This window comes from Vicia villosa, linkage group LG1 (assembly GCF_029867415.1).
Source record: "Vicia villosa cultivar HV-30 ecotype Madison, WI linkage group LG1, Vvil1.0, whole genome shotgun sequence".
NCBI classification, from domain to species: Eukaryota; Viridiplantae; Streptophyta; class Magnoliopsida; order Fabales; family Fabaceae; genus Vicia; species Vicia villosa.
The window spans coordinates 8,187,867-8,214,373 of NC_081180.1; the positions used below are offsets into that span (position 1 = coordinate 8,187,867).

Sequence of the window (26,507 nt, forward strand, 5' to 3'; positions counted from 1 at the left end):
CAGAAGTGTATTTTCAAGGTTAACACTCTAACGCTCAAGTCGGTTACATAGTCCAAGATGAGTGAAGTGAAATTATGAGATTAAAAAAGTGTATCTTAAGTCTCACGTATATTGATTATATATGTTGGATATTTTAATTAGATTCTACATGATTGAGTTAGATATTTGAATCTCATTTGTATTGTGCCTTTGGCTTGTCCACACACGCACAACATAAAATAAAATATTTATTTTTTTCAAATTATAAATAAAATTTCCCAAACAATATTTATATAAACAAAATAAAAATATATAAAAAAATATCTGCGTGAATGACACAAATACACACTAGTATAACTCATTTAAATTGGGTAAAGCATAAAATGAACAAATTAAATATTTAACTTTTAATAAACTACTATCATTTATGATGATTAATCTATAAGATTCGCCTTTAAATTATTAATCAATCTTTGATAAGATACATTTCACCCTCTAAAATGAATATTCACTTTAAAGAAACCGGATCCAAAGAATAATTCATGCTTAAACATAAAAAACTGCAAGCATGACCAAACTTCAAATGAAAAGACAACAATAAAATAACTAAAGTAACGTGATCACTGATTTTAATAATATTAATTAGGTATCAAATAGAATATAGTCTATGATTCCAACTCATTATACATGGTTGGACTTTAGGTTCCAATATAGTGTATGATCATTTAATCTAATTATTTTTGGAAATATTTATGGAGCACCGGTGCACTTTAGTGAAACATGAAACATCATATAATATAATAATAGTTATTATTATTATTATTATTATTATTATTATTATTATTATTATTATTATTTTATAATAATTATAAAATATAATAATAAAATATATTTATTATAATAATAGTTATTATAATAATATTGTTATTATTATATGGTTCACTTAAGTTAGGTTTTTTAGCTTGCAATCCACACAAAGATTCTATAAATATAACCCTTGTGCATAAGCTTGGACACTTCATGAAATTAGGTTTGTGAAACCTTGTCAAAATTTCTCTCTTTCTCTCTCACTCAAAGTCTTCATTCGTAGCAGTTAGCACTGACGTTCGTGATCACAACATCAAAGGTCTAAATCACCACAAGAGGTAATAGTTTTTATCACTGTCCATGCCCATTCATAAGGATTATTAAGGAAAATTTTTAATTTCCACTGCGTTTTAAATCGCAATGTTCCTTCACATTTATCAAAATATACCTACTAAAATCCCTAAGTTCCCTGCTTTTTCGGAAAAAACACGCACACATATCCTTTTTAACCTATAAAATATTTAATAACAAAATTTAGACTAACGTTTATATATCTATCCAACTCAATATTTAATAAACTAAAAAAGCATTTTTTTTAAATAATAAATATTTGAGATATATTACCCATGTTATTAGCATCGTCAGCATCATCTTCCCTATCTGTGTGTTTTATCTGTAATTCAAACGTGGAAGCAAACGTGTGATTTTCCAAGTCAAATGTGTACTCATTATACATATTAAAAAAAAAATCCAAACCCAAAATCCAACATGAGAATATATTCTGTTTGCATTAATAAATCAATATTATTGAAAGTGGCATTTGAATTAAAAATAAAATAATAAATATTTTTTAATAAAAATATTTAAATAAAAAAAAAACCAGTTATTCTCTTCTCTTTCTCCGAGATCAATCTGTTGTGTTCCAATTACAATACATGCAAAAGTCTTTTCTCTGTTCACTCAAAACTCGCTTTTTCATTTCCTCTGTTCTGGGACTCTCTTCAATCCAGGTTCTTTTTATTTTATTTTATTTATATTTTTTTATATTTATTTCACTGTTTGTTTTTTCTCGAATAGAGAAAAAACTTCACCTTTTCACCAATTTTCCTAACACTTTGGAATCAATTGCAAACCGGAAATGGCAATTGCATCTGTTATTTCCCCGAATCTTCTTATTAGATTCTCTAATTATTCTTGTATCAATCTAGCGGAATTCAAAGATTTCTGGTTCTCTGTTGTTAAGTGCTTTTTCTGATTCAAAATAACTTATAAGTGCTTTTTTATTTCAGCGATTCTGAGATTTTTTTTTCTGGGGCTATTATTGTTATTGGAATTTGGATTGGTTAAAGTGTTGAACTTGAAGATGAGAATCACTGTTCGTTCTCTTCGTCAATTGAGACATGTTTTTCAAAGACAAACATGTGTTATGATTAATAATCTTGTTTCAGAAAAACCATGTTCCTTTGAAAAATATTGTCAATTTCATAGTTCAGTTATTATCGATCAAGCTGAGTCCAATTTATTGAAGAACCATTCATTTATTACAATAGCTACAAGATCTGTATCAACTGACGCTGCAAAACTCACAAATGAAGGTTCCACAATTTCTCTTTTTGTTGTTGTTGTTGTTGTTATCAAATGAAGGGTTTGAAAGTTCTTTTTCTTATATGATTTGTATTGGAATTTGTTGCAGAAATTAACAGAAGGGGACCTCTTATCGAGTATGAACGACGAATTGCCAATGGTGAATTGGTAGATGGGGATGATTGTCAGGTAGAGAGTATTTGCATTTCATTGATGCATGATTGAATAGATGAAATGGGTTTCCTAGAAGTTGTTGTATGCTATGTAGCACTGACACCTCTAGAAAAATGTGTGTCAGTGTCAAACAGATACTGACTCTTGTGATTACGTTTAATTTATTCATTTTTTCAAATTATTATTAGTGTCGACGTGGCAGTGTTGTGTTTATGTTACCGTGCTTCATAGGTTGTATGTATGCATTTGCTCATGGCATTTTATCAGCAATTAGTAATCACTTAATTTAATATTTTTTTTCCTTTCTTTTGTTGAGGTAGGTAGAGACACTAACTGAACTTCAGAGACTCTATGATGAACTTGTTGAGTCTGCCGATGAATGCCAATTGGATCGCAATTCTGAAAAACCTGTAAGGTATACCCTACATTATTTTATCTTGCTTCCTGCTCTGCTGATATGTCTGTTCAAATTTTGAAGCTTATGGTTTTCTCTTTTCACATCACATGTTCGAGCCCCTGGATTTAATTTATTTTATTACAGACACGGATGGCTGTGGTCTCGACTCTTGTCACATCCTTCTCATTCACCTGTAAAAGGTTTATATCTTTATGGCGGAGTTGGCACTGGTAAAACAATGCTGATGGACTTGTTTTATGATCAATTGTAAGTTCGAACATGAATTTCTTCCGTGTCAATTTTTTTATTTTTATGTTGTATTACATGGCATTCATTTGTTTTATGCTTGATTTTTTTCTTATTCTACAGGCCCTCTAATTGGAGGAAAAAGAGGATTCATTTTCACGACTTCATGTTGAATGTGCACAGCCTATTACAAGTAAGTTTACAGAAACTGTTTACTAATTCTCATTTGTATTATTTTTTCTATTCTGTACTCGACATAGAGAAGAATTCCAATAGTTATCTATTCTTTTGGAGTAAGAAATTGTTTAAAGAATCTTTAATTGACAAACAGAAGCACAAAGGCCTGTCTGATCCACTGGATGTTGTAGCAGAAGAGATTTCTGAGGAAGCGGTTTTATTATGTCTTGATGAATTCATGGTAAGTTTTTAGTATAATATTTATTTCTTTTCGCTATAGTTCATGGATACTTTGTTGTCATAGCTTGAGATTTGTTGGCTTTCTGTAGGTAACAGATGTTGCCGATGCATTGATTCTAAATCGCTTGTTCGGACATTTATTCAGCAAAGGCATTGTAAGTAATATAACTATATTGCAGCCTCTATACAACCTGATTTTATGGAATTGTTACATAATTAATTTAAAAACTCCATTTCTTCAACGTGTTTGGACACAAGTGTAGATTTTAGTGTCCACTTCAAATCGTGCTCCCGATAATCTATACGAGGGTGGACTACAGAGGGATCTCTTCCTACCCTTCATTGCTACATTGAAGGTACACTTCAAATGTTTTCATTGTTGGAAGTGGTGTCAGATAGGCTATTGTTTTCGAAATAATTTCTTAATATGTGTATACTGGTGTAGGAAAGATGCGTGGCACATGAGATTGGTTCGTCAACTGACTATCGCAAAATGACTTCGGTATGACATATGTACTCTACTACCATTAAATGCATCTAATAGTGTTTTCTTGTGTGATCTAATACTATTCGTTGTTCAATTTTTCGTTTTCTGCCAATTTGAACTGCAGGGTGGGCAAGGATTCTATTTAGTTGGCAGAGATTCGTCTAGCTTCCTTAAGAAAAAGTTTCAAGAGTTAATTGGAGAAGACACAGCCACTCCCCAAGAAGTGGAAGTAGTAATGGGAAGGACACTGCAGGTATGTGCTAAATTTAATGTTGTAGAGCTTTGTAGCCCCGACACCTCTGAAAAAAGGCGTGTTGGTGTCGGACACCGACACTTGTGATTACGTTCATTTTATTCAATTTTTCAAATTATTTCCCATGTTGACGTGTCAGTGTCCGTGTCGTGTGCAGTGTCCGTGTCCGAGCTTCATAGTCATAGAGACATATATAGAGCACGCATCATTATTATTATTATTATTACTATTATCAAACTTTTAACTTTTTCTTTTTCTTGATTAGGTCCCATTGGGAGCTAATGGATGTGCCTATTTTTCCTTCGAGGACCTTTGTGAAAAACCTCTTGGGGCTGCAGACTATTTTGGATTATTCAGTAAGACATATATGTTTCAATGAATTCTGCTGTAAATATTTGCTGTCCTTCATAAGTCACAATATCTTGCTTTTGTTCTTGTCAGAGAAATTTCATACTTTAGCACTGGATGGCATCCCGATTTTTGGGCTTAGCAATAAATCAGCTGCACATAGGTTCGTCACTTTGGTTGATGTAAGTCCTTTTCAATGTCGTAAACGGTTTTCCTGTGTTCAAACTTTGTATGCGGTTAGTTATGAAGTCTTATGAATCAAAGTTGTATACCAGAAATTGTAATTTTAAATATATTCAAATAATAATGGAAAGCTTATTCTACTCTGATAAGTAGTCATTTGGATAGATAATCCTATGCGTGTTTGTTCGGTTGTGGTTACAACAGGTGACATATGAGAACAAGGCCAGATTATTGTGTTCAGCTGAAGGGAGCCCTCTAGATCTCTTTCAAAAAGTAGTAACTGTATCTGATGCTAAACACATAGCACCCAGGACCTCTTCGAGATCGAGGAAAAACGATGAGGCTGACCTTTGTGTTGACAATGAACTCGGGTTTGCAAAAGACCGCACCATTAGTAGGTATGTAGTAACAATATCTCTATTTCGGTTATGATAAAGTGTTTAAGTTCACAAACAAACCGAGAGTATTTGTTGCAGTTACTGATTATGTGAAATAAATTGAATGCAGATTGACAGAGATTAACAGCAGAGAATACTTGGAGCAGCATGCTGAGATGTTAGCAGAAAAGAAATAAAGAGATTGAATTTCTACTATTGTTGTTGTAGCATATACAGGGAGTGAAAATGGGGAAATAATGATTGAAGCACAAACAATAATTTGAAATAAAAAGAGGTTTATTTGCAGACCTTATAGATTTGACACTTGCACATGAGTGAAAAGTGTGTTAAGAGTAGTTAGTTTTAGAGTTATTGGGATTAGCCAGAAATAATGTCCTCTTGAGTGATGTATAAAAATTCAATTCAATTCAAATGGAGTTTGCATATGATATTTTCTTTGAGTGCTTAGATAATTTTTGTGCAAGCAAGTGGAGGTGATTCCTGACTAGACCAGCACATACCCATGATTTTGTCGGATTTATATAGATGCATGTGCACGCACTAATGAGGGGGCTGACTAGACAACATCCACCTACGTTAGAGTTTTTATTCAATCTAAAGTCGTTTGAAATAGATGGAACTATCAAATTTATTTGACTTTTTAAAATAAATCTCACCTAATTTTCTATATTATTTTACAGTTTTTAATTTCATAAGCAACTCACTTATATTTGTTAAATATCCATACAAATCATCAAAACCTCCTTAAGTTCTAATGAACACCACATGAATATCTCATATTCATATTTTATATTAAAAAAATACATTTTTTAGGATGTTTTAAGAACATGTAGAAGGAATCATTTCTGTTTGTATCAGTTTGAATTATATCGGTTTCATTTTGAATTAAACAAGTTTGAATTGTACCAATTGATTTTGTACCAGTTTGTTTGTATCAGTTTGGATTGAATGACATCAGTTTGAATGGTACCAGTTTGTACCAATTTCATTTTGAATCAAACAAGCTTTGAATTATACCACTTGATTTTGTCTCTGGTTCATTTTTCTTCCAAACTGATTCAATAACTTGGGTAACTGATGCCAAACAAGCAACACCAGTTCTAGTAGTGATCTTCGAGAAGCCGTGAATGAATATAACTTTTGCCAACTACTTATCTGCAACTTTGAATTTCGATAGAGCTACCCTTTGCAAATGTTAAATCTTGTTGAATTGGGTTCCCAACAACGGGTAAACCCTCCATATATAGTTTCATGATCTACGTTTTGTTTCAAAGTTGCAGCCCAATAAAACGCTTACAAAGGGTTTGCTAAAATGCCCCAATGAAAATCTTCACCACCAGAAAGTACTAACATGGTAGGAATGTTAGTAACATACGAGGAAGACGAAAAAGGTTGTGCGAAGTTGTGTTTTTCCCCCACCAAATAATGTCTTGTTTTCCACTTGCATCAATGGAGCAGAAGAATTTGTATTCACCGAATGAATTGAGTTAGTTTTGTTCATGGTGATGGAAATCTGAAACAAGAGTTGGTTTGTTTAAAGAGATTAAGTCATGGACATGGTTCCTGAAATTTTACATTGTTGTATATTGTTGATTTAAGTTTTTTCAAATCAATGCTCAGCTTTTTAAAAAAATATGTTAATATAACAATATAAGTATAATAAAAATGAGAAACGCCGATGTATACTAATAGTATAAATTATGCTGTAACCAATAACAACCATGTAATTTACTAAGTCAACTTTTAAATTTTAAATTACCAGTATAATTTGGATTAAACTCAATAAAAAAATAACCATATTAATTACTCCCTCCGTTCCTTTTTAAGTGTTGTTTTAGCAAAAAAAAAAAAAACTCTTCAACCAAGATAGTGGATTATTAGAGTTACTTTTCCTATTATATCCTTATTTATTTTTCTCTTTCCAAATAAATTCAATCATACACTTTTTTTTTCCAATAACTAATTAAAAAATTCGAGGTGGAGTTATTGAGAAAATAAATGTATAAATGACAAATTATAACATTAAATTATAAAATGACACTTAAATAGGAACAAAAAAATTATTCTAAAACGACACTTAAAAAGAAACGGAGGGAGTATAAAATAGAAATTAATTACAATTAATTAAATTAATTATCATAAATATTACTTAATTTTTTAATTTATATCTTTTAAAAAAAGATGGACATAAATTAAGGAATTAAAAGTAGTTTTTTAATTTATATTTTTTAAAAAAAGATGGACATAAATTAAGGAATTAAAATTTTATATGCGCAATTGATACAAATATTTTTGTAAATAATACATAAACAAAAATAACATTTATATACAGGAAAAATTTTATTATTTATCTATATATTTTTATATACGAATAATGGTATTTATGATCCAAATATGGTATACGGGAAAAAAAAATTATTATTAATCTAAATATTTTATATACGAAAATTTACTATTGATCCAAATAATTTTGTAAATACTCCCTCCGTTCCTTTTTAAGTGTCGTTTTAACAAAAAGCTCTTCAACCAAGATAGTGGATTATTAGAGTTACTTTTCCCATTATACCCTTATTTATTTTTCTCTTTCCAAATAAATTCAATCATTCACTCTCTTTTTCCAATAATTAATTGAAAAATTTGAGGTGGAGTTATTGAGAAAATAAGGGTATAAATGACAAATTGTAACATTAAATTATAAAACGACACTTAAATAGGAACAAAAAAATTCTTCTAAAACGACACTTAAAAAGGAACGGAGGGAGTAATACCTAAACAAAAATAATATTTGTATACGGAAAAAATTTATTATTGATCTAAATATTTTATATAAAAAAAAAAGTATTTATGATCTAAAATTTTTTTATCAAAAAATCATATATGAAAAAAATCTATTATTGATCTAAATATTTTTATATACGAAAATTTACTATTGATCCAGATATTTTTTATAACGATACCTAAACAAAAATAATATTTATACACGAGAACATGAAATTATTGATCAACATATTGATTAGTAACAGGAATATAAAGTTACTGATCAAAATATTTTTTTATTAATTATACATTAAATTATTATTTTTTCACGGATACCAGACATTTTTCAATTAAAAAATATATATCTGAAACAAATGAGCATCTCGTACCATAACCCGTGCGAACGCTCAAGTTTGTTACTGGTTGTTGACAACAATGTTAAATTATTAGAACGTGTGACTCTTTGTATTGGCTAGGTATAATCTAATGAAGTTTAGTTGCAACATATGTTAAGTGTTGTTAAAAATGAACTTTAGTTGCAATATATATGTTAACGATTGATTTGTTAAAAGCGAACTTTAGTTGCAATATACGTTAAGTGTTGTTTGACATACATAATTCATTGATTATATTCTAAGCGAGTTTATAGAATGATTTGTTGAGGGATTAATTTTGAAATATAATTAGACTAAAATACGCTCGAAAAAATTCAGTTTTTAAATTTATTCAATAATTAATGTATGTGATCTATATATAGATCAAATACATTAATCATTCTAGAATTAAAAAAAGTAAATTTTCTCTTATAATAAAAGATCAGAGTGAGTAAAATTTAAATATGAAGAGATGTTTGTAGGAATGTCTTATATTTAGAATTGTCTTTGAAGAAGTGTAATCCAATTTCACATTTTTTCATAATTAGGTTAGAGTAAAAAGAACTCCCATACACATATTGCAAAATTAATTGGTGGTTAAATATGGCTCCTTAAATTTTTTTACAACTCAACTGAAACAAACTTTTGTTTCTTGTATAGGAACTTTTAAAAATTTGACACGACTATATTTGTATCAAGGACATAATTGACACCGCCTAGTGTTCTTACAACATACTAACGCCTGAGTGTCACTCATTTTTGATAAAGTTTATGTTAACTTTGAAACATCTATTGCATCAAATGAAAATGGAGGAGGCAAGTTAGATGGAAAAAAAAAGGCAAAATTACCTCCGTGGTCCTTTAAGTTATTTAATTGTAACAACTTGATCCCTTATGTTGGTTTCGCTACAACTAAATCCTTTAAGTTGACTAACGCCTTCAGCGTTGCCCTTGTCCACAGATTCTGTTCAAAAAAATGTGATGTGGCACTAACGGTGCTTAGGTGTCACTTAACTTTGCTGACTTGTCTGTTATCTCACTTAAAGGGGGAGAAAACTGGCCGGTGCTTACAATTAGAGGATCAAAAACGCATTTCCCAAATTCAAGAACCCTAATTTTGAAATTCATCATCAATGGCTCAATACAGTGGCTGTGGAACAAATGTGAGAGCTGAGAACTCATTTTCGCTAATTTCGAGTGGATCCCAATCAAGAATCGAACCAACATGCATGTGTGGATCCATAGCTGTGATACGTTCAGTTAAGAAGAAAGGAAGGAACTTGGGTAAGCTTTTTTGGGGCTGCAGATACTTTAAGGTACGTACGTATGTTCTTGCATATTTGGGTCAATTCTTCTTCGTATTCCTGAGTTGGGTCAGTTAAGAAGTTTAATGATTTTGTTTGCAGAATGAACATGAGAATGTTGGCTGCAATTTCTTTATGTGGTATGAAAACCAACAAAGTTTTGAAGTCAAACAAGAGACACCACCAAATGCATTCTTAAGGTGTTCCAAATGTGATGAAAAGGAGGTACAAATTAAGATGCTTATGAAGGATGACACATACAACAAGGAGATGATGAAGAATGTCTTCAAGATGTTGAAGATGCTTTTTTATGTCATGATATGTTTAATTCTGATTATTGTAGTGTTTATTTGTATGTTGTTTAGAAATAGGTAATCTTAGTTTATGTTAAGGTTAATGTTGTAAGAAATGGAATATGGTAGCAGGGAATTCTAGTTTGATGTAATCTTTTGATGACAGATGCAAATTAATATCCAATTTGGTTACTTTTGGCTATATCTGCCTTATTGTTCTGTTTCTATAAGGATAACTTTGATAAATACCATATGCAATTGTTCTGTTTCTTTACTTTGATAAATACCATATGCAACTTTGATACATTGTTCTGATTCTATAAGTAAATACCATATGCAATTAATAAATAGTCAAGGATAACTTTGATTCAAACTAAATGTTCTTAGATAACAACAGAATATAGCATTAATAGGATAACATTCAAATTTTCTTATCAGCACAATATAGCATTAATAGTGCATCAAAATACATAGAATTTCTGGTTTAACACCAAAATATTGTTACAGCTATATAAAATAGCTCCAAAATACCTAATACACCCAAAGATTCAAAATAACCATAAATACATCATATTCCCATAAGGCATCTTTGGCAAAAAAAAAAAAAACAGAATCCCTGCAAACTATCTATGTGGATTTTCTCTTATAAGGCATCTTTGGTCTCTGAGATGTTGGTGGCTGAAATGCTGTTGTTGGTCTTTGGCCCTTCTCTTTAGCCCTTCTCATGGCAAGCAGCTGAGAAACAGTTATGGAACTACGTGTTTGCACTCCTTCAGATTGTGCTGATTGTCTTGTCTGGACCCTCTGAGTTGGATGGGAGCTGCTAGAGGCATTTTGAGATTGCCTAGTATGAACCCTTTGAGATGGTTGAGTTTGATTGATGGAATCCTGAGACTGCCTGGCATGAACCCTCTGGATTGGCTGAGATTGAACAGTTGGGACTGCAGTGGTAGGGGTCTGGGCTTGACTTGTTTGGGTCTGAGTTGTTGTTGATTGTCTTGGTGCAGAAGGACAGGATGACTTGTTATGGCCAGAAATGCCACAAATTGAGCATTTGTTTGGCAACCCTTTTCTGGATACATTTGTGATGTCCTTCCTTTTTTCATCAGCATCTTTGTTCCTTCTTCTCTTTGGCCTTCCAGGTGCTCTTCTGGTTGGGGGTGGAAGAACATCAGGATATGGTGTCAACTCCCACAAATTTTCTCCATTTGTTGGATATATCAATGGCTCATAGCAAGACTGGTAATTCTGCTTCCTATAGTAGGAAGGAATATACTCAAAAGGGTCCTCATGTCTACTTTGGATGCAGGCAATAGCATGGTAGCAGGGAATTCCAGTCAGCATCCAGCTCCTGCATGAGCACTCAGATTTCTTGAGATCCACTGTGAATTTATCTCCACTGAAACTTGTATGCCTGACTTCATATATCAAGTCACCTGATAACCTGAGAAGCATATCAAATACACATGTTTAATATATCAATTATCATGTCAGATATATACAGTGTACAAACAGATTCAATTACCTGGCTATGAAGTATCTTGAGAATTCCTGCCTTATTGCAACATTTTTTTTAATCCTTGGAAGTACAGATTCATTATAGTCTTCAATTTTTGCTCTATTTCTAGCCCATCTGTCCATGAGATACCCTCTGATCTCCTCTAACATTGTTACAATTGGTTTTTGTCTTGGTCCAATTATAACACTGTTAAAGGTTTCAGACATGTTGTTGACAAGCACATCACTTTTTGTCCTGTATTTGAAATGTGACTTACTCCAGTATCTAGGGGGGATCTTCAGCAAATGTTTAAATGCCTCCTCATTTATCTTTCTCATCTCCTTCATTTCCCTCTCCCATGCTTGTGGATATGTTGCTTTGGCTGCCTTCCACATTAACTCTTTCAACTGCTTGCCTGGATATCTTTTTCTAAAATTGCTATACAGATGTCTAACACAAAACCTTTGGTCAACACCAGGCAACAACTCATTTATTGCAGGTAACAACCCCTAATAATGTTGTAAACAAATTAGATTACAATGTAAAGTGTTAAAAAAACAGTTAAAATTAACAAATTAAATGATGTTACCTTTTGCTGATCTGAAATGAAAGTAATGTTCTTGCATATTTCTGGACCTCCCAAGTCATTCACTAGTAGATCAAAGAACCATGCCCAAGAATCCTTTGTTTCAGCCTCTACCACGGCCAATGCAATGGGCAACATCTGATCATTAGGGTCTCTGCCAACTGCTGCAAGAATCTGACCTCCATAATTCCCCTTGAGAAAACATCCATCAACACCTATTATTGGTCTGCAAAAACTAAAACTTTTCTTGCAAGCATCGAGGCAAATATAGAGTCTATGGAAACTTGGCAATAGTGGTCTGCTAACATAATTCTCTGGATGTTGTTCAGTTTCAGTAGGATTTTGTTCAGTTGCTTGGACATTCATCTTTATGGTGCTGTTTGGGTTAGATCTCAGAAGCTCATGTGTGTAGTCATAAAGCCTAGAATACTGTTCTTTGAATGACCCTTCAACCATATTCAGTGCTTGTTTTCTAGCCCTATAAGCTTTCATCCTATTCATGCCTGCATTCCATTTCTCATGCACTTTTTCACAAATAGATGTCAATTTTACATTGGGGTTGATTCTAACTGTTGAGTATAATTTCTTCCCTAGCCAGTTAGTACTAAACATCCTTACATTATACTCTCTATTACAAGTGTGATTGTCTTTCAAAGTTCTTAATTGCCATGTATCCTCATTGGGCAATTTGGAACATAATGCCACCCATTCACATCCTTCCTTGCAACCCACTCTAACCCTTGTCTTGTCATTCTTCAAATATCTCAAATCCCTACCATTATGAACAGCATAACTTGCTATTGCTTCCTTGAATTCCTCCTTTGATGAAAACAAGCTCCCCAATTCCCATTTATAATCATTAAACTTCTTAGGCATAACAAAAGATGGATACTTTACCCTTGTCCCCTCATCTGAGTAATCACTACTCATATCATCTTCACTTTCTATATCTTCAGTTTGATAGTCTGAATCAGATAACCCATGACATACCTTTTTACCAGTACTCCTTTGCCTAAATCCAAAGTCCAGCACATCTTCCTCACTTGTGTCTTCAGACCCAAATTCAATTGTTTTTCCTTCAGCCAAGCTTTTTTTAACAGGTCTTCCCTTCTTTTTCTTGGATCCACTTGGTGTTTTTTTTGGAGTTGATTTCCCACCTTTTTTTTCTTTGGTCTTCCAGTATTCCTCTTTCTTTTTTTAGGTGTTTCCTCTGGTATGAGTTCATCAATTGGTTGCTCTTCTTGGCCAGCAATGAACCCTCCTTCTCCTACCAACACTTCATCAATTCCATCTTTTAAAATTTCATCATCTGAATCAGAAAACCTTACTCCTAAAGCACTATCATCACTGTCATGTTGTGGCTCAATTGGATCATCTAAAACATCTGCAGGTTGTGACTCAGTGGGAACTTCTGGAACTACATCAGGGTGTGGCTCAGTGGGAACTTCTGAAATTACTTCAGGTTGTGGCTCAGTTGGATCTTCTAAAACTACTCTAGGTTGTGGCTCAATTGGATCTTCTTGATCTATTTCAGGTTGTGCATCAGTTGGAACATGTAACACATCTTCAGGTTGTGCATCAATTGGAACATCTAACACATCTTCAGGTTGTGCATCAGTTGGAACATCTAAAACATCTTCAGGTTGTGCATCACTTGGATGATCTAAAGCATCTCCAGGTTGTGGCTCAATTGGATCATCTAAAACTACTTCAGGTTGTGGCTCAATTGGCTTTTCTAAAACTACTTCAGGTTGTGCATCAGTTGGATCATCTAAAGCTACTTCAGGTTGGGCATCAGTGTGTGTCTCATTGTGATCAATTGGTTGTGGAACAATTGGTTCATCTGAAATTACCTCGGGTTGGGAAATAGGGTGAACAATGTATATAACAACCTTTCCATTACTTTTGGCCCAGTGCAAAGCTTCTAAAGCACTAAAGTCATCTTCTAGTTTCTTCAATGTTCCAGCAAAGTCGTACCAAACTTCAAGACACCCTGGATAATTTAACTCCTTAACAATTCCCAACATCTCATAGTACCCCCATTTATCACCATCCAACCTACCTCTCGCCACTTCCCCTTCTATGTAGTTATCACCAACAAAAAATCCCCCATGATGAATATCAACAAAAAAAATATCTGAATCCATTTTTCCTAATAATGAACAAAAACCCTAAATCAACAACAGAACCACATGCAATGAATCGTTAAGATAGACAGAACATTACATACCTGAGTGTCTCGATTTCGTCAGCAAGGAGCTTCAATGAGCTGCTTCTCGTCTTTGCCTCTAACGCCAACTACACCTTCGTCTTCTCCAAGTAACTTCTGCACACTGATTTAGGATTAGGGTTTAACAAATGCGTTTTGATCCTCTAATTGTAAGCACCAACCATTTTTCTCCCCCTTTAAGTGAGATAACAGACAAGTCAGCAAAGTTAAGTGACACCTAAGCACAGTTAGTGCCACATCACATTTTTTTAACAGAATCTGTGGACAAGGGCAACGCTGAAGGCGTTAGTCAACTTAAAGGATTTAGTTGTAGCGAAACCAACATAAGGGACCAAGTTGTTACAATTAAATAACTTAAATGACCACGGGGGTAATTTTGCCAAAAAAAAAAAACTGTATCTTTTTATCTATGGATAGTAGAAGAATTCATTGTTAAAACATAAGAGTGAAGATTCTAGAAGTTACCATTTTATAACTAATAATACATGTTATAAATTTATTTGATAAATACATCAATAAATTTGTATTACACAACTGAATGATAATTTCGCGCTACAAATAACCGCCTTTTCATTTCTCTCTCAACGATTTTCAACAGAACGTAGCCAACTATGGCCACCGCACCTTCATCATCATCGCCGTCATCACCGTCATCACCTGCCACCTCACCTTCATCATCATCACCGTCATTGCCTGTCATCGCACCTTCATCAACATCACCGTCATCGGCAGTCAGAGCCGTAATCGCCTTTCATCACCGTAATCGCCTGTCATCGCCGTCGTCGCCTTCCACCGCACCTTCATCATCATCACCGTCATTTCCTGTCATCGGACCTTCATCATCATCATCGCCGTCGTCGCCTTCCACCGCACCTTCATCATCATCACCGTCATTGCCTGTCATCGGACCTTCATCATCATCATCACCGTCGTCGCCTGCCACCGCACCTTCATCATCATCGTCATTGCCTGTCATCGCATCTTCATCGACATCACCGTCATCGCCTGTCACCGCTGGCACCAACACCACTCCACCACCTTCTTCTTCGGTAGTTCCCGATGCTGTCTCCGCCGTTCAATTCCTCAATCTCTGTCACGTGCTCAAGGTACGTCTCCCTAAATCAGGTTTACAATGCGCCATCGTTTCGTTTCAGTATTATAAACTATGCGTCGTTTCGTTTCAGAATTATAAACTATGCGTCGTTTCGTTTCAGTATTATAAACCATGTGTCGTTTCAGTATGTAAAACCTAATACAGTTATATTAGTTTAGTGATAGGCGAAACTGTTGAAAATCGAATGTGATTGTGCTACTTGTTTTCCATTTTCTTTTTCTTTCTGCTTTTAATTTGTTGTTCTTTAACTTGTTTGGTACGAAACAGGGAAGAAAGGGAACAACAAGATGGCTGAGAAGTGACGTTGAGAATCCAGAATCTATAGCTGCTCATACATATGGAAAGAGTTTAATGGCACTGATTGCACCAGATGTTCCTGGTCTTGACCGAAACAAGTTAATCCACTTTACTTTTGTCTCCTGACTCCTGAGTCTATTATTATTAATCTGTTAATTGTTAGGTGCATAAAAACGTGACATTAGGTTTTCTGAAATTGGTTTATCTGTTAATTGTCAGGTGCATCAGAATGGCTATTATTCACGACATTGCAGAAGGTATGCTGTTTTACTCTGCAAATAATGTTAGTTTAGATGAAGTCAGTCGGGGGAGTAATAATTGTAAATCAATGAAATCTGGAAGAAACCAACTGAATACTAGGGCTAGTTTAAAATTAATATAGATGAGGTATGGTATGGATAAATGGTGACATTGACAGCAAGAGATTCTTACTATGTAGTTCGCATAGTTTTGAGTATGACTCATAGTTACTGAAACTGAAACTCTAATCCATTCAAATGATAAGACGGAACTACAACTGCCATGTAGACGGAACTAAGGATGAACTACGTAAGCAAATATCGTGTCCATTATTTGCAATTTGCGTTTCTATTTTCCCTTTTGTTACTAGTTGTTGTTCTAACACATAGAGAGTAGTAACCAGTATACACTCATTCCTCCGAGCCATTTTGTTGTTTATCTGTTACTTGGTGAGAAATTAATAAATGCCTACCAGATTAGAAGTCCACATGAAAGGTTATGAATTTTCAAGAACTAGGAGATCTTAAGTGAAACTGAATTTGATTTATATTTCTTTGAGCTTCATAATGCATAACCAATGGCATATGTAATGCAGAATCTTGTGGATACTAATAGTTCTGATTAACCAACTGTAACGGCAATTAACTAAAACTTAGCTACTAATAGTTGGTTATGCCTAGCTTGCCTAACTAACAGTGGCTAATACAGAAGGCTCTAGAACAATACAATGTCCAATATTTAGGGAGAAAGTCTAGGGAAGGTGAATTTACATACTCTTCCTACCAACATAATGTTTAACGTTGATTTGATGCGTTCAGAATTTCAAAGGTTTTGTTATCCCTATTTTGCTTTTGCTTAAAATAGAATTTTCAGGCTTTCAAATTGGCAGAAGCTTTAACGTGAAAGTATCGTGTTACTATCATATGTTTCTCATCCATGCTTCCTTCTTGGAGCTATAAACTGATTTGCTTTCTTTGATGCATTCTCTAATAGTAATGATTTTGGACATGACCCGCTATGTTCAAAGAGCAATAGTGCATCAACGAGAACGAACAGCGCTTTATAATATGTGCAGTATACTTGGAGAGGGAGAAGGATCAAGAGGTACTTCCTTGCCACTTTGATGATGAGTTTATTAATGGGAGTTGAGAAAACTCACACCTCTTGGTTTTAATTGAATTTTCATACTGAAGGAAATGAAATTACTGAATTGTGGATGGAGTACGAAGCAAATTCTTCTCCAGAAGCGAAATTTGTTAGAGACCTTGACAAGGTTTGTGACTTTTTTGCCTATTCTATCTTTCAGCTGTTCACTTCTGAGATTTACATGATGGTTTGGATAGAAGGTTTTGGAGGAAAGATAAAATTTTCATTTGTTGAAGAGAATTGTCTATAAAAAAGATCAATGGATCAAACAATTAGCTATAGATTTTAAGTTAATATATCCTTTTTTTCTTTCCTCATAAATTTATTAAATTAGAGAAATTTATCCTCCATTCAAACATGATCTAAGGGATTTCAACTGAAGGACCTATGGAGATGGAGGGTGGGCAGGATGTCTTATCAAAGGGCGTTTAATTGGTAACATGCAAAGAAATATCTCAACCAAGTATGCTAGGATCATCCAGACATTTGGATTTTGTAATCTCATAACATTTTCTTTATTTTTGTTAAGAGATTTATGCAGGTTAACGTTTATGATTCATTAGGATAGATGACATCTTAATGAAAAGTGGGAAGATGGTAGGTGACAAACAGGTATGTCCATCCCGCAAAAGCCTGCAAAAAATGGTGTGGGGCGGGCCCGACATACCTAAAGCCTAAAAGTGGCAAAAATCCATGTCTGCACCTGGTAAATGTCTACGTCCGCCAAAGCCCCCAAAAAAACTAGGTTGGGTTGGCATAGTAGAACAAGTAGCTAGTTTATTGTCAATATTCTACCATAGATTATTTAGTTTGTTTGATAATGATTATACCACATTTTTGCTTAGAGTTAAAGTACCTTGAGTTCTTGCCATGTAAACCGCTAGTTACTCTGGTTCTATGACAATTTTTAATCCATACAGGTTGAAATGCTACTTCAAGCGCTGAATTGTAATGGAGATGGTGAGAGGATTCTTTAATTTTAAATTTTTTTCTTGCATCTTTTCACTTTATTATGATAGAAATGATACTTCAAGCGCTAGTTTGGAGTTAAAGTACCTTCAGTTCTTGCCTTGTCAAACCATTTGAATTGTTTGTCAATCTTTGAACATTAATCATCTTCAAAAATAATTTATATTTTAGTTAGAAACATATGCAAATGATATTAAAGACAGTTTAAACTTTTGGCAGTTATAAGTAATATTTTGATTACCTCTGTCTTTCGTTACTAATAAATCATATTGCAATAGTGACAATGATGATGATGATTAAAGACTTTGTCTTCCATTATATTCTAAGCATTGATAAAACCTAATTAGAACATTTATTAATGTTTTGCATTCTGGTACATAATGCATCCATAGTTTGATGATTTATATTTGTATGATACTCCCCCTGTCTCAATTATATGCAAAACTACCTAATTTCACATTGATTAAGGGTTTTTATCAACTGCAATAAATTTTTAATGTAAAAAATAAACAAAATTAGTATTATTCTTTAAACAACCTACCCTTCATGAAACTTGTTCCATAGGAATAAAAAGAATAATGAATGAAGAAAATCTATATTACTTGAAGAGTGTTTTAGAAGCGACATCATTAGATAGTGTGAAATTACTTGATATGTTGTGAAATCTGTTCTCTCATGTCTTTACTCAGAGGAAGGCAGGGATTTGGATGAATTTTTACGCTCGGCTGCTGGTATGATTTTCAACGCTGACTTTTATTCTTTTAGCAACTTACAGTTGTTTAAGGGTCTGACTACTTTAACTGATAATCATTGATAAAAAAAGTCATTGGTTGAGATTTCAACAACTTATAGTTTATCACACACATGTTGAGTTTTAGTAGATAGTGCAAATCCCCACCTGAAAGTATGATTCACTTGTTTATGATCTGAAGCTGAGAAGTGGAACCTAGGCTAAAATATTGTTTGTTATCAAAAAAGAAATTCCATTTTAATGTTTTTTTTACTGTCTGGAATATTTATGTGGGAGTTAATTATGCCTGGTTCTTATGGTGAGAAAGGAGTGTCATTTGACATCTGAATTACTTGATTTGGTGATCTATTCACTTAAAATCATATTTTGCAGGGGAGTTCCAAACTGAAATTGGCAAAGCTTGGGCAACAGAGATTGCTTCAAGCAGGGAAAATTAATAAATCCCCTAGGTATTCTGATTCAATTCAGAAGTTTATGAATTCTCTTGAGAGGAAAGTTTGTATCTCAATTGGCTATTGTAGCATGGTGTAGGTATCTTACATTCTTACTGTACAGATAACCAATATAGCAGGTGTGCATGAAGCAACATTTAGTAGATGATTTAGCTGGATTATCTTGTACTAATATACTTTTAACCTTGTCTCATATTCATTAGACCTCATTGTTTTACTTTCCAATGGAGTAGATTTTGATAATCTTTGTTGTGTTTGCCTATAATTTTGGTCGTATTTTGATCTTAAAACTTTAAAATTATGAATTTCATTAGTTACATGTAGGTTTATTTTACTTTCAATTACAAAAGAACCATTGGTCAGAATCAAGGTATGCTAATTTTCGTAAATAATATAATTTCATTAAGGGAATTTAAAATGATTTGCTCAAAATTTATTGTTTGGATAAAAGAATGAAGAATTGTTAAAATGATGAAAATTTATAGAGTATTTTATACAAGTTAAATTTAATCATTTTAAAATGACACCAAAAACCAAATAATTTGAAATTTCTCTCATACTCCATAGACTTGTTACTTCATTGAATGTATTTGTCACTATTATTTTTTTAAATTTTGTAAATTGGTTTTGATATTTTCCAAAATTACAAAATTGACTCTAAAAAATTGTAAATTGATTCATAATAATTTTTAAATTTACAATTTGGTCCTTCAAATTTTTATGAATTGCAAATTGATCTCTACTTTTTCAATTTTTTAATTAGGTCTAAAAAATTTAAATTTTATAAAAAATGACCCCAAAAATCTAACAATGAATTATCTTAATACTCCATCCAAATAAATAATTTAAAAATGAATGAATTTCAATCGAATCGTTTGAATTGCTTTAAGTATTAAATTCCTTAATACTCTTTGATGAAGCATGTTAATGAAAGAAAATATTTTTTGGGAGAATTTAAAATGATTTGATCAAAATCCATTGTTTTGGATATAAAACATAGAAAATTGTTAAATATCATCAAAAATTTTAAAAAATTGTAAATAAGTCCCTAATAACTTTTAAATTTTACAAATTGGTCCCTTGAAATTTTCAAAAATTATAAATTGGTCTCTATTTTTCATATTTTAAATTTGACCTCAAAATTTTTAAATTTATGAAAACGACCCACAAATTTAACAATGAATCATTTTAATATTTCTTCTAAACAAAAAAATTTAAAAATAAATGAATTTCAATTGAATCATTTGAATTGCTTAAAATTTTAAATTATTTAAACATTTTCAATTATCTCATCCAAACAGACTTTTAGGCTTTTTATTGTGAGTTTGGAGGAAAAGTTAAGAGAGAGTTTAGAAAAAAAAGAAGTATCGGGTGAAAAGAAAAGATAGATTTGAGTAGAAAGATTTGAGTAGGGAGAATTTTGGAGAATAAATTTTTATTTACAAATCAAAATCCTTCTAATTTGAGGACTAAAAATTATATTAGAAGAATTTTTAAGATTTTGAAGGGTTTTGAAAAGTTGTTAAAATATAATTTATAGAAAAGAGGTGATGCACTGACAGTGTAAAATAATTTTACACTGTCAACCAATCACCACCCATGTATTCAATTAAACCATTTTTTTATTTAAAAAAAATTTAATGACATGACACATTTATGATTTTCTATTGGATGTCAGTTTAAAACTGTCAGTGCACTACCTTTTAACTCTATAATTTATGATGTTATAATATTTTAAAAGTTAAAAATATATTAATAATAATTTTTTTTAATCATTTTATAAAAAAAAAAAAACTAAAACTTCTTTCTATTTAAAGAAAATAATTTAAAACCCTCCGTTTTTCTCTTCTCCTAACACACAAAACGACTATGATTACACTTGTTAATAGAAATATTTAAAATTACAATTATTAACTGATATTATGTTTATTAGTTTAATTTAATTTGTATGTACCATGTTTTTTTCCTCTTAACTAATTTAACTCATTCTTCTCGAAAGGAATAGTTTGCATTCTTCTCGAAAGGAATAATTCAGGTAGTTGTAAAATGCGGGTCGTTTTATAAAGTATTGTTGCTTGTGGTAGGTTGTCTTGTTGGGGGTGGTACATACAAGTTAAATATTTGTATCTTAATTTGATATTTTACTACTCTTTTGTTCAGAGATTTCTAGGATTTTTGTGGACCTAGATATGGATATAAATTTGTTATTGCTGGTTAAATGACTTTGAGAGAGTGATTGAATTGTGATATAATTTTTTTCTTAAACTTTAAGAACATAAAATTAGTTTTAAATTTAATTTTAAGTAGATGAAGCGAGGTATAAGAAAAAGAATAAAACTAACATATTTTATTCTGATTCGATCTAAAGTTACGAGGTTTTCTAATAATTGACTCTTGAGATTTTCCCCGACAATATTTTTACAGCATAATCAACCTACAACTTTTTTATACTAAACTACGAAACTTTTATGTCAAATACAACTTGCAACCTTTATATTAAAATATCAAAGTCAAGAGAATATTTCTCTATTGCTTTATAGTTACAGATCAACACTAGTTTACACAAAATAGTTAAAGTGTTTGTTCTCTCAGCACTAAAAATATTACTTGAATGAATATGAAATTTAGGAGAGTAAAAAAACGAGTGGAAGAGAGATTATTTGCATATTTCTTGTGTATCTTTAAATGATAATAAGTCCTTTTTTCAGAGTAAAACATTTAGCCATAAAAGAAAGGTTTTTAGTGTCGGATCCGTACCATAATCGATTAGTTTGTGGCCATAATCGATTAAGAGTTAGAAAAATAGAAAAATTGGTATGGATAAATTTTTTAATAGATTAAAATGCTTCCTTGAGTTCCCCCATAATTGATTATATGAGTGTCGTGGGGATTTTTTTATGTGTAAACGATTAAATAAGGTTTTCGTTTAGGCATTGGTTTTAAAGGGCTCGACTTAAACCAAGAAGCTTTCAAAAAAAATTTTGAAAAAAAAGAAGTTTTGAAAACAATTTTTAATGTGTGCGCTACAAGATTAGTACTTTAGAGCACACACTTAATTTTAATTTTATATGTTGTCCTATAAGAAATAAATAAAAAGGAAAAATGCTTGATCACTCATTCATTGTCGCACACGAGTAAAAACGAGCAATTAAAATTGTTGTAAAACAGAACCGACACTCTAGTCGTATCGCAGGGACTCTTGGATTGATTTTTATCAGCTGAAAATGATGAGGGTTTTAAGGTTTAAGTCTCGATTAAGATGTCAGTAAATATAGATTGATTACGAATAAGCTAAAACGGGTAATTCTACTGATTCAGGTTTCAGCGTATCACTGGCTATTGTAACTCCAATCCCATAAGCGGTTTCAATCCTATTCGATTACGAAATCAATTAGACAAGAGCTACCAATATCATGTGACTTATGTTCCTGTTTACCGCATTAAGCATGACAATTTAAAGATTAGGCAAAGCTAACGAAGAAGCAACAATTGAATTTAAAAAATGAAATCAATCGAATTAAGCAAACAAATTCATAGAAAGAAATGAACAAAAATTGAAATTAAAATAACCTCAATATGCGATGGAACCCGTAAGCAGCAGCATTCGCCTTCGGGATTAGTTCTCCATGTACAAATTGTACAAGTTATGTTTTTTTGTAAGAAATCAGAATATATCCCATAAACTGCGTTTTTAGATTTAATATTAGAAGGGTAATTGGGCTTAAAGAGTGACAGACCCGAAAAACATAAAACATGCCCAAAAACTTATTATTTCTTAAGTATGATATTAAACTGAATTTTTTAACCCTTATGTACTTCAAACCAACTTTTGACTTCAACGCAAAATTTGTAGATTATCCTCTCACCTTTTCAACAAATGGTATAACGCGTCAATCCGATTCTCGTAGCTCAAGATATGGTCTGCGCAGTGAGAAGAGATCAATTAACCGTTTAAGCTGCGAATAAAGTATGGAATTAAATTAAAGGTTGAAATAAATTTAAATATAAAAAACTAAAATAGTAAAAATACTAAAATAAACTATAGACTTGGCTAAATACAATAGTAGAAGAATGTGCATCAAAATGCACCGATCAAATTTCTCCACACTTGAACTTTTGCACTCCGAACAAAATTATAAATTCAAAATTCAAAATAAAAAAACAAGAATAGAACAAAACATGTGATTTTAAAGATTCTCATGATGCAAAATGCAAGAAAAATTCTAATTCTAAGCTTCAAGACTATGATGTTAGTAAGTAACTTTTTGTGACAGTCAAAGCAGATAAGAAAAACAATTTACTAAAGAGTACATCATAAGAAGTAAGATCCTCACAGGATAAAATTCACTCAAATCTCAAGTGTTTAGGTTGAGTGTTTACACTCAAAGCACATCATGAAAATTAGTACTACCATAAGCTTGAAAAAGATTGTAACATCCACAATTGAAATACATGCCCACAAAGATCAAAATGACTTTTATTCGGATTGTAACTTGGCCAAGGTTAGGTTGAGATAAATCCTAATGGATACTAGGCTAAAATTCAAAGAGTCAAAAGAAATATGAAAAGACTGTGGGAGTTGAGCTACATTTATCCACTTTCAAACAACAACTTTTATGCTATTTCTCTAATTTTTTCTCTTTTTATTCTTTATTTTTCCAGAAGAAATATGTATTTACATCCTTCTTTGCTTTTTTCCATTTTTTTCTTTTTCTTTTTCTATTTTTTTTCTTATTGTTTATTTTTTCTTTCTTTTTTCGGTCAATTTTTTAAATCATATATCACAATTATAAATATTCAACCCACACAACTTCAAACAAGACTCTTTCAACCCTTTGAATAGGGTGATAACATTGTTTTTTTACTTTTCATTTTGTAATGAGTTTAAAACAAAGAATGGGATAATAGACTCGAGGGATTTTCAAACAAGTGGTGATATTATTGAGGGTTGGTATGTTGGCTAAGTGACTAAAATTAAAATAGAAACAAGTTACTTTTATCATATCAGTATGCCCAAGTAAACAAAAAGTTTCAACAAAAGTCAAATCAAGTTCTAGAGACTAACACACATGAGTGAAATCACACAAGAAAGAAAGAGATGAATTTTTTATGTTATCCATTATCAGGCTCACAACCTCACAAGGATAATGATCTAACACAAATGATGTATAATTCAATATTTAATCCTACATATCATACTAAGAATGCACAACAAATTAGTCACATCACACCACAAGTTTCTAGTAAAGAGAACTAAAAAAAACACTCACAATTGTAAACCAAAAAACAAAAAAACAACATGCATTTTAATTTTTTAAAAAAATCAGAAAACAGAAAGTAAATGAAAAACAAGAAAACAACAAGTAAGTAAATTGAAAACAAGTAAACAACTAAATGATTCCCTCCCCCTCATTTAAGACACATATTATCCTCAATAAATTGAAAGAACATAAGTATAAAATAAGGACGAGAGAGAGAGGAAAGAACACACCTGAGCAATTGAGGAGGATAAGTGTTTGCATACACAACCTTTTTTAATAAGGGCTCTTCTACATCTTCTTATTCCAAAGTGGAGCTCTCGCGGAATAGCTTCAACAAATGTACAGAAGCAATTCAAGTTGTAGTAAAACGGAAGTGACACTCGAGTTGTATCACAAGGACTCTTGGATTGATTTTTATCAACTGAAAATGATGGGGGGTTTTAAGGTTTAGGCCTCGATTAATATGTTAGTAAAAATAGATTGTTTACGAATAAGCTAAAACAACTAATTCTACTGATACGGGTTACTAATTATCACTGGCTATTGTAACTCTAATCCCCTCAACAACTTCAATCATATTCGATTATGAACTTATGTTCATGTTTACTGCATTAAGCATGATAGTTTAAAGATTAGGCGAAGCTAATGAAGAAGCTAGGTTAACACGCAATTAAAATTAGGAACATGCATACAATTTAATTTAATCAATTTTTTCCTATAAGCAACAATCCAATTTAGCAAACAAAAGCAATTGAATTAAGCAAACGAGTTCATCGAAATAATTGAATAGAAATCAAAATTAAATTGAAATTAAAATAACCTCAAAGCGATGGAACATGTAAAAATCGTACAAGCTATGTTTTTTATGAGAATTCTGATTATATTCCATAAGATGTGTTTTTAGATTTAATATTACAAGGTTAATTGAACTTAGAGAGCAACCAACCCGAAAAAATAAAAAAACTGACCCAAAAACTAATTATTTCTTAAGTCTGGAATTAAACTGAATTTTTGACCCCTCTTCACTTTGAATAAGCTTTTAACTTCAAGACAAAACTTGTAGATTATCCTCTCATATTTCCAACAAATATTCAAACATGTTAACCTGGTTAACGTAGCTTAAGGTATGGTGTGCACAGTGAGAATGTATCAATTAACGTTTAAGCTACAAATAAAGTATAAAATTAAAGAAAAGGCATAACTAAATTTAAATATTAAAACACACTAAAATTGTAAAAATACTACAATAAATTATAGAATTGCCTAAGTACAACAATAGTAAAATAGTGTGCATCAAAATGAATTGATCAATCACATGCAAACTTTTCACAGTTGGCTTCGTTTCTTGGTGAAATTCTTTAGCTTTTGACTCTTTTGCATAGATTACCTGAGACCTCTTGCTTATTTATTTGATTCTTACTTAGATTCTGTTTGATGATGTTTATGATTTTTTCCTTAATTTCTTTGTCATAATCAAAATCAAATGTATTTATTCAACAAATTAAGCCATATCTATGTTATGTGATGGTCCTCCTTCAATCATTTTTCCATATCACGTGTTTCTTTAGAGCAGACACATGCTTGTTCTCGAGGACCTTGAACTTTCCTTGGGTCTATAGCTTAGGTTAAGGCATCTTTATTCTACGTAATTGACATGATGCCATAATGATGTATCCATTTGAATAACCTATTTGCTTTATGGGTTTGTGATTAGGTCTTGTGTTATTGGGATGCATATGTTATTAGGCTATGAGTATTTTCTCGTCCCCCGCATGAACAGTTGCCCTCTAAGCAAAGTCTAACATAGTCGAGGTGTGGATCGAGATCTTGGTTTATATTTACCCACACCTTCCCACCCTTTGTGCCTTTGACTTCTATTTTACTACATTGACATGGATTTATTTGTCTATTTTTCATTTCTTTCTTTTCAATTGAAGTTTTGGGGACCATCTATTGATATTA

At 32.1% G+C, this 26,507-nt stretch overlaps 3 protein-coding genes across 4 annotated transcripts; all 3 read left to right on the forward strand.

Annotated features, from left to right (window-relative positions):
* The first annotated feature begins 1,642 nt into the window (after nucleotides 1-1,642).
* LOC131627780 (uncharacterized) lies at nucleotides 1,643-5,703 on the forward strand. 2 transcript variants are annotated; one of them, XM_058898639.1, is made up of 15 exons: nucleotides 1,643-1,796; nucleotides 2,076-2,381; nucleotides 2,480-2,559; nucleotides 2,865-2,959; nucleotides 3,086-3,208; nucleotides 3,311-3,380; nucleotides 3,519-3,605; nucleotides 3,694-3,759; nucleotides 3,868-3,960; nucleotides 4,050-4,106; nucleotides 4,216-4,344; nucleotides 4,610-4,700; nucleotides 4,786-4,874; nucleotides 5,080-5,273; nucleotides 5,383-5,703. In XM_058898639.1, the coding sequence occupies exons 2-15, from the start codon at nucleotides 2,150-2,152 to the stop codon at nucleotides 5,447-5,449; spliced, it is 1,473 nt and encodes a 490-aa protein (XP_058754622.1). In that variant the 5' UTR covers nucleotides 1,643-1,796; nucleotides 2,076-2,149; the 3' UTR covers nucleotides 5,450-5,703. The 2 variants fall into 2 exon arrangements, with proteins under 2 accessions (XP_058754622.1, XP_058754627.1); XM_058898644.1 differs by lacking the exon at nucleotides 1,643-1,796 and having other exon boundaries at nucleotides 1,907-2,381.
* A 9,216-nt stretch (nucleotides 5,704-14,919) lies between these two features.
* On the forward strand, nucleotides 14,920-16,108 carry LOC131644384 (flocculation protein FLO11-like). Its single transcript, XM_058914903.1, has 3 exons — nucleotides 14,920-15,421; nucleotides 15,697-15,824; nucleotides 15,946-16,108. Exons 1-3 carry the CDS (start codon nucleotides 14,927-14,929, stop codon nucleotides 16,106-16,108), a joined length of 786 nt encoding a protein of 261 aa, XP_058770886.1. The 5' UTR covers nucleotides 14,920-14,926.
* An 853-nt stretch (nucleotides 16,109-16,961) lies between these two features.
* LOC131644457 (uncharacterized) lies at nucleotides 16,962-19,466 on the forward strand. Its single transcript, XM_058914986.1, has 5 exons — nucleotides 16,962-17,070; nucleotides 17,160-17,239; nucleotides 18,033-18,072; nucleotides 18,771-18,812; nucleotides 19,205-19,466. Exons 1-5 carry the CDS (start codon nucleotides 16,962-16,964, stop codon nucleotides 19,267-19,269), a joined length of 336 nt encoding a protein of 111 aa, XP_058770969.1. The 3' UTR covers nucleotides 19,270-19,466.
* Nucleotides 19,467-26,507: the final 7,041 nt, after the last annotated feature.

Excerpts from the sequence above, each read along its gene's own strand:
- LOC131644384 (XM_058914903.1), top strand. The coding sequence starts at position 14,927 with ATGGCCACCGCACCTTCATCATCATCGCCGTCATCACCGTCATCACCT. Across the intron at positions 15,422-15,696 it reads ATCTCTGTCACGTGCTCAAG|GGAAGAAAGGGAACAACAAG; the intron begins GTACGTCTCCCT and ends GGTACGAAACAG. Across the intron at positions 15,825-15,945 it reads CCTGGTCTTGACCGAAACAA|GTGCATCAGAATGGCTATTA; the intron begins GTTAATCCACTT and ends GTTAATTGTCAG.
- LOC131627780 (XM_058898639.1), top strand. The coding sequence starts at position 2,150 with ATGAGAATCACTGTTCGTTCTCTTCGTCAATTGAGACATGTTTTTCAA. Across the intron at positions 3,606-3,693 it reads TATGTCTTGATGAATTCATG|GTAACAGATGTTGCCGATGC; the intron begins GTAAGTTTTTAG and ends GGCTTTCTGTAG. Across the intron at positions 4,345-4,609 it reads TAATGGGAAGGACACTGCAG|GTCCCATTGGGAGCTAATGG; the intron begins GTATGTGCTAAA and ends TTTCTTGATTAG.
- LOC131644457 (XM_058914986.1), top strand. The coding sequence starts at position 16,962 with ATGATTTTGGACATGACCCGCTATGTTCAAAGAGCAATAGTGCATCAA. Across the intron at positions 17,071-17,159 it reads AGAGGGAGAAGGATCAAGAG|GAAATGAAATTACTGAATTG; the intron begins GTACTTCCTTGC and ends TTCATACTGAAG. Across the intron at positions 18,073-18,770 it reads GCTGAATTGTAATGGAGATG|AGGAAGGCAGGGATTTGGAT; the intron begins GTGAGAGGATTC and ends GTCTTTACTCAG.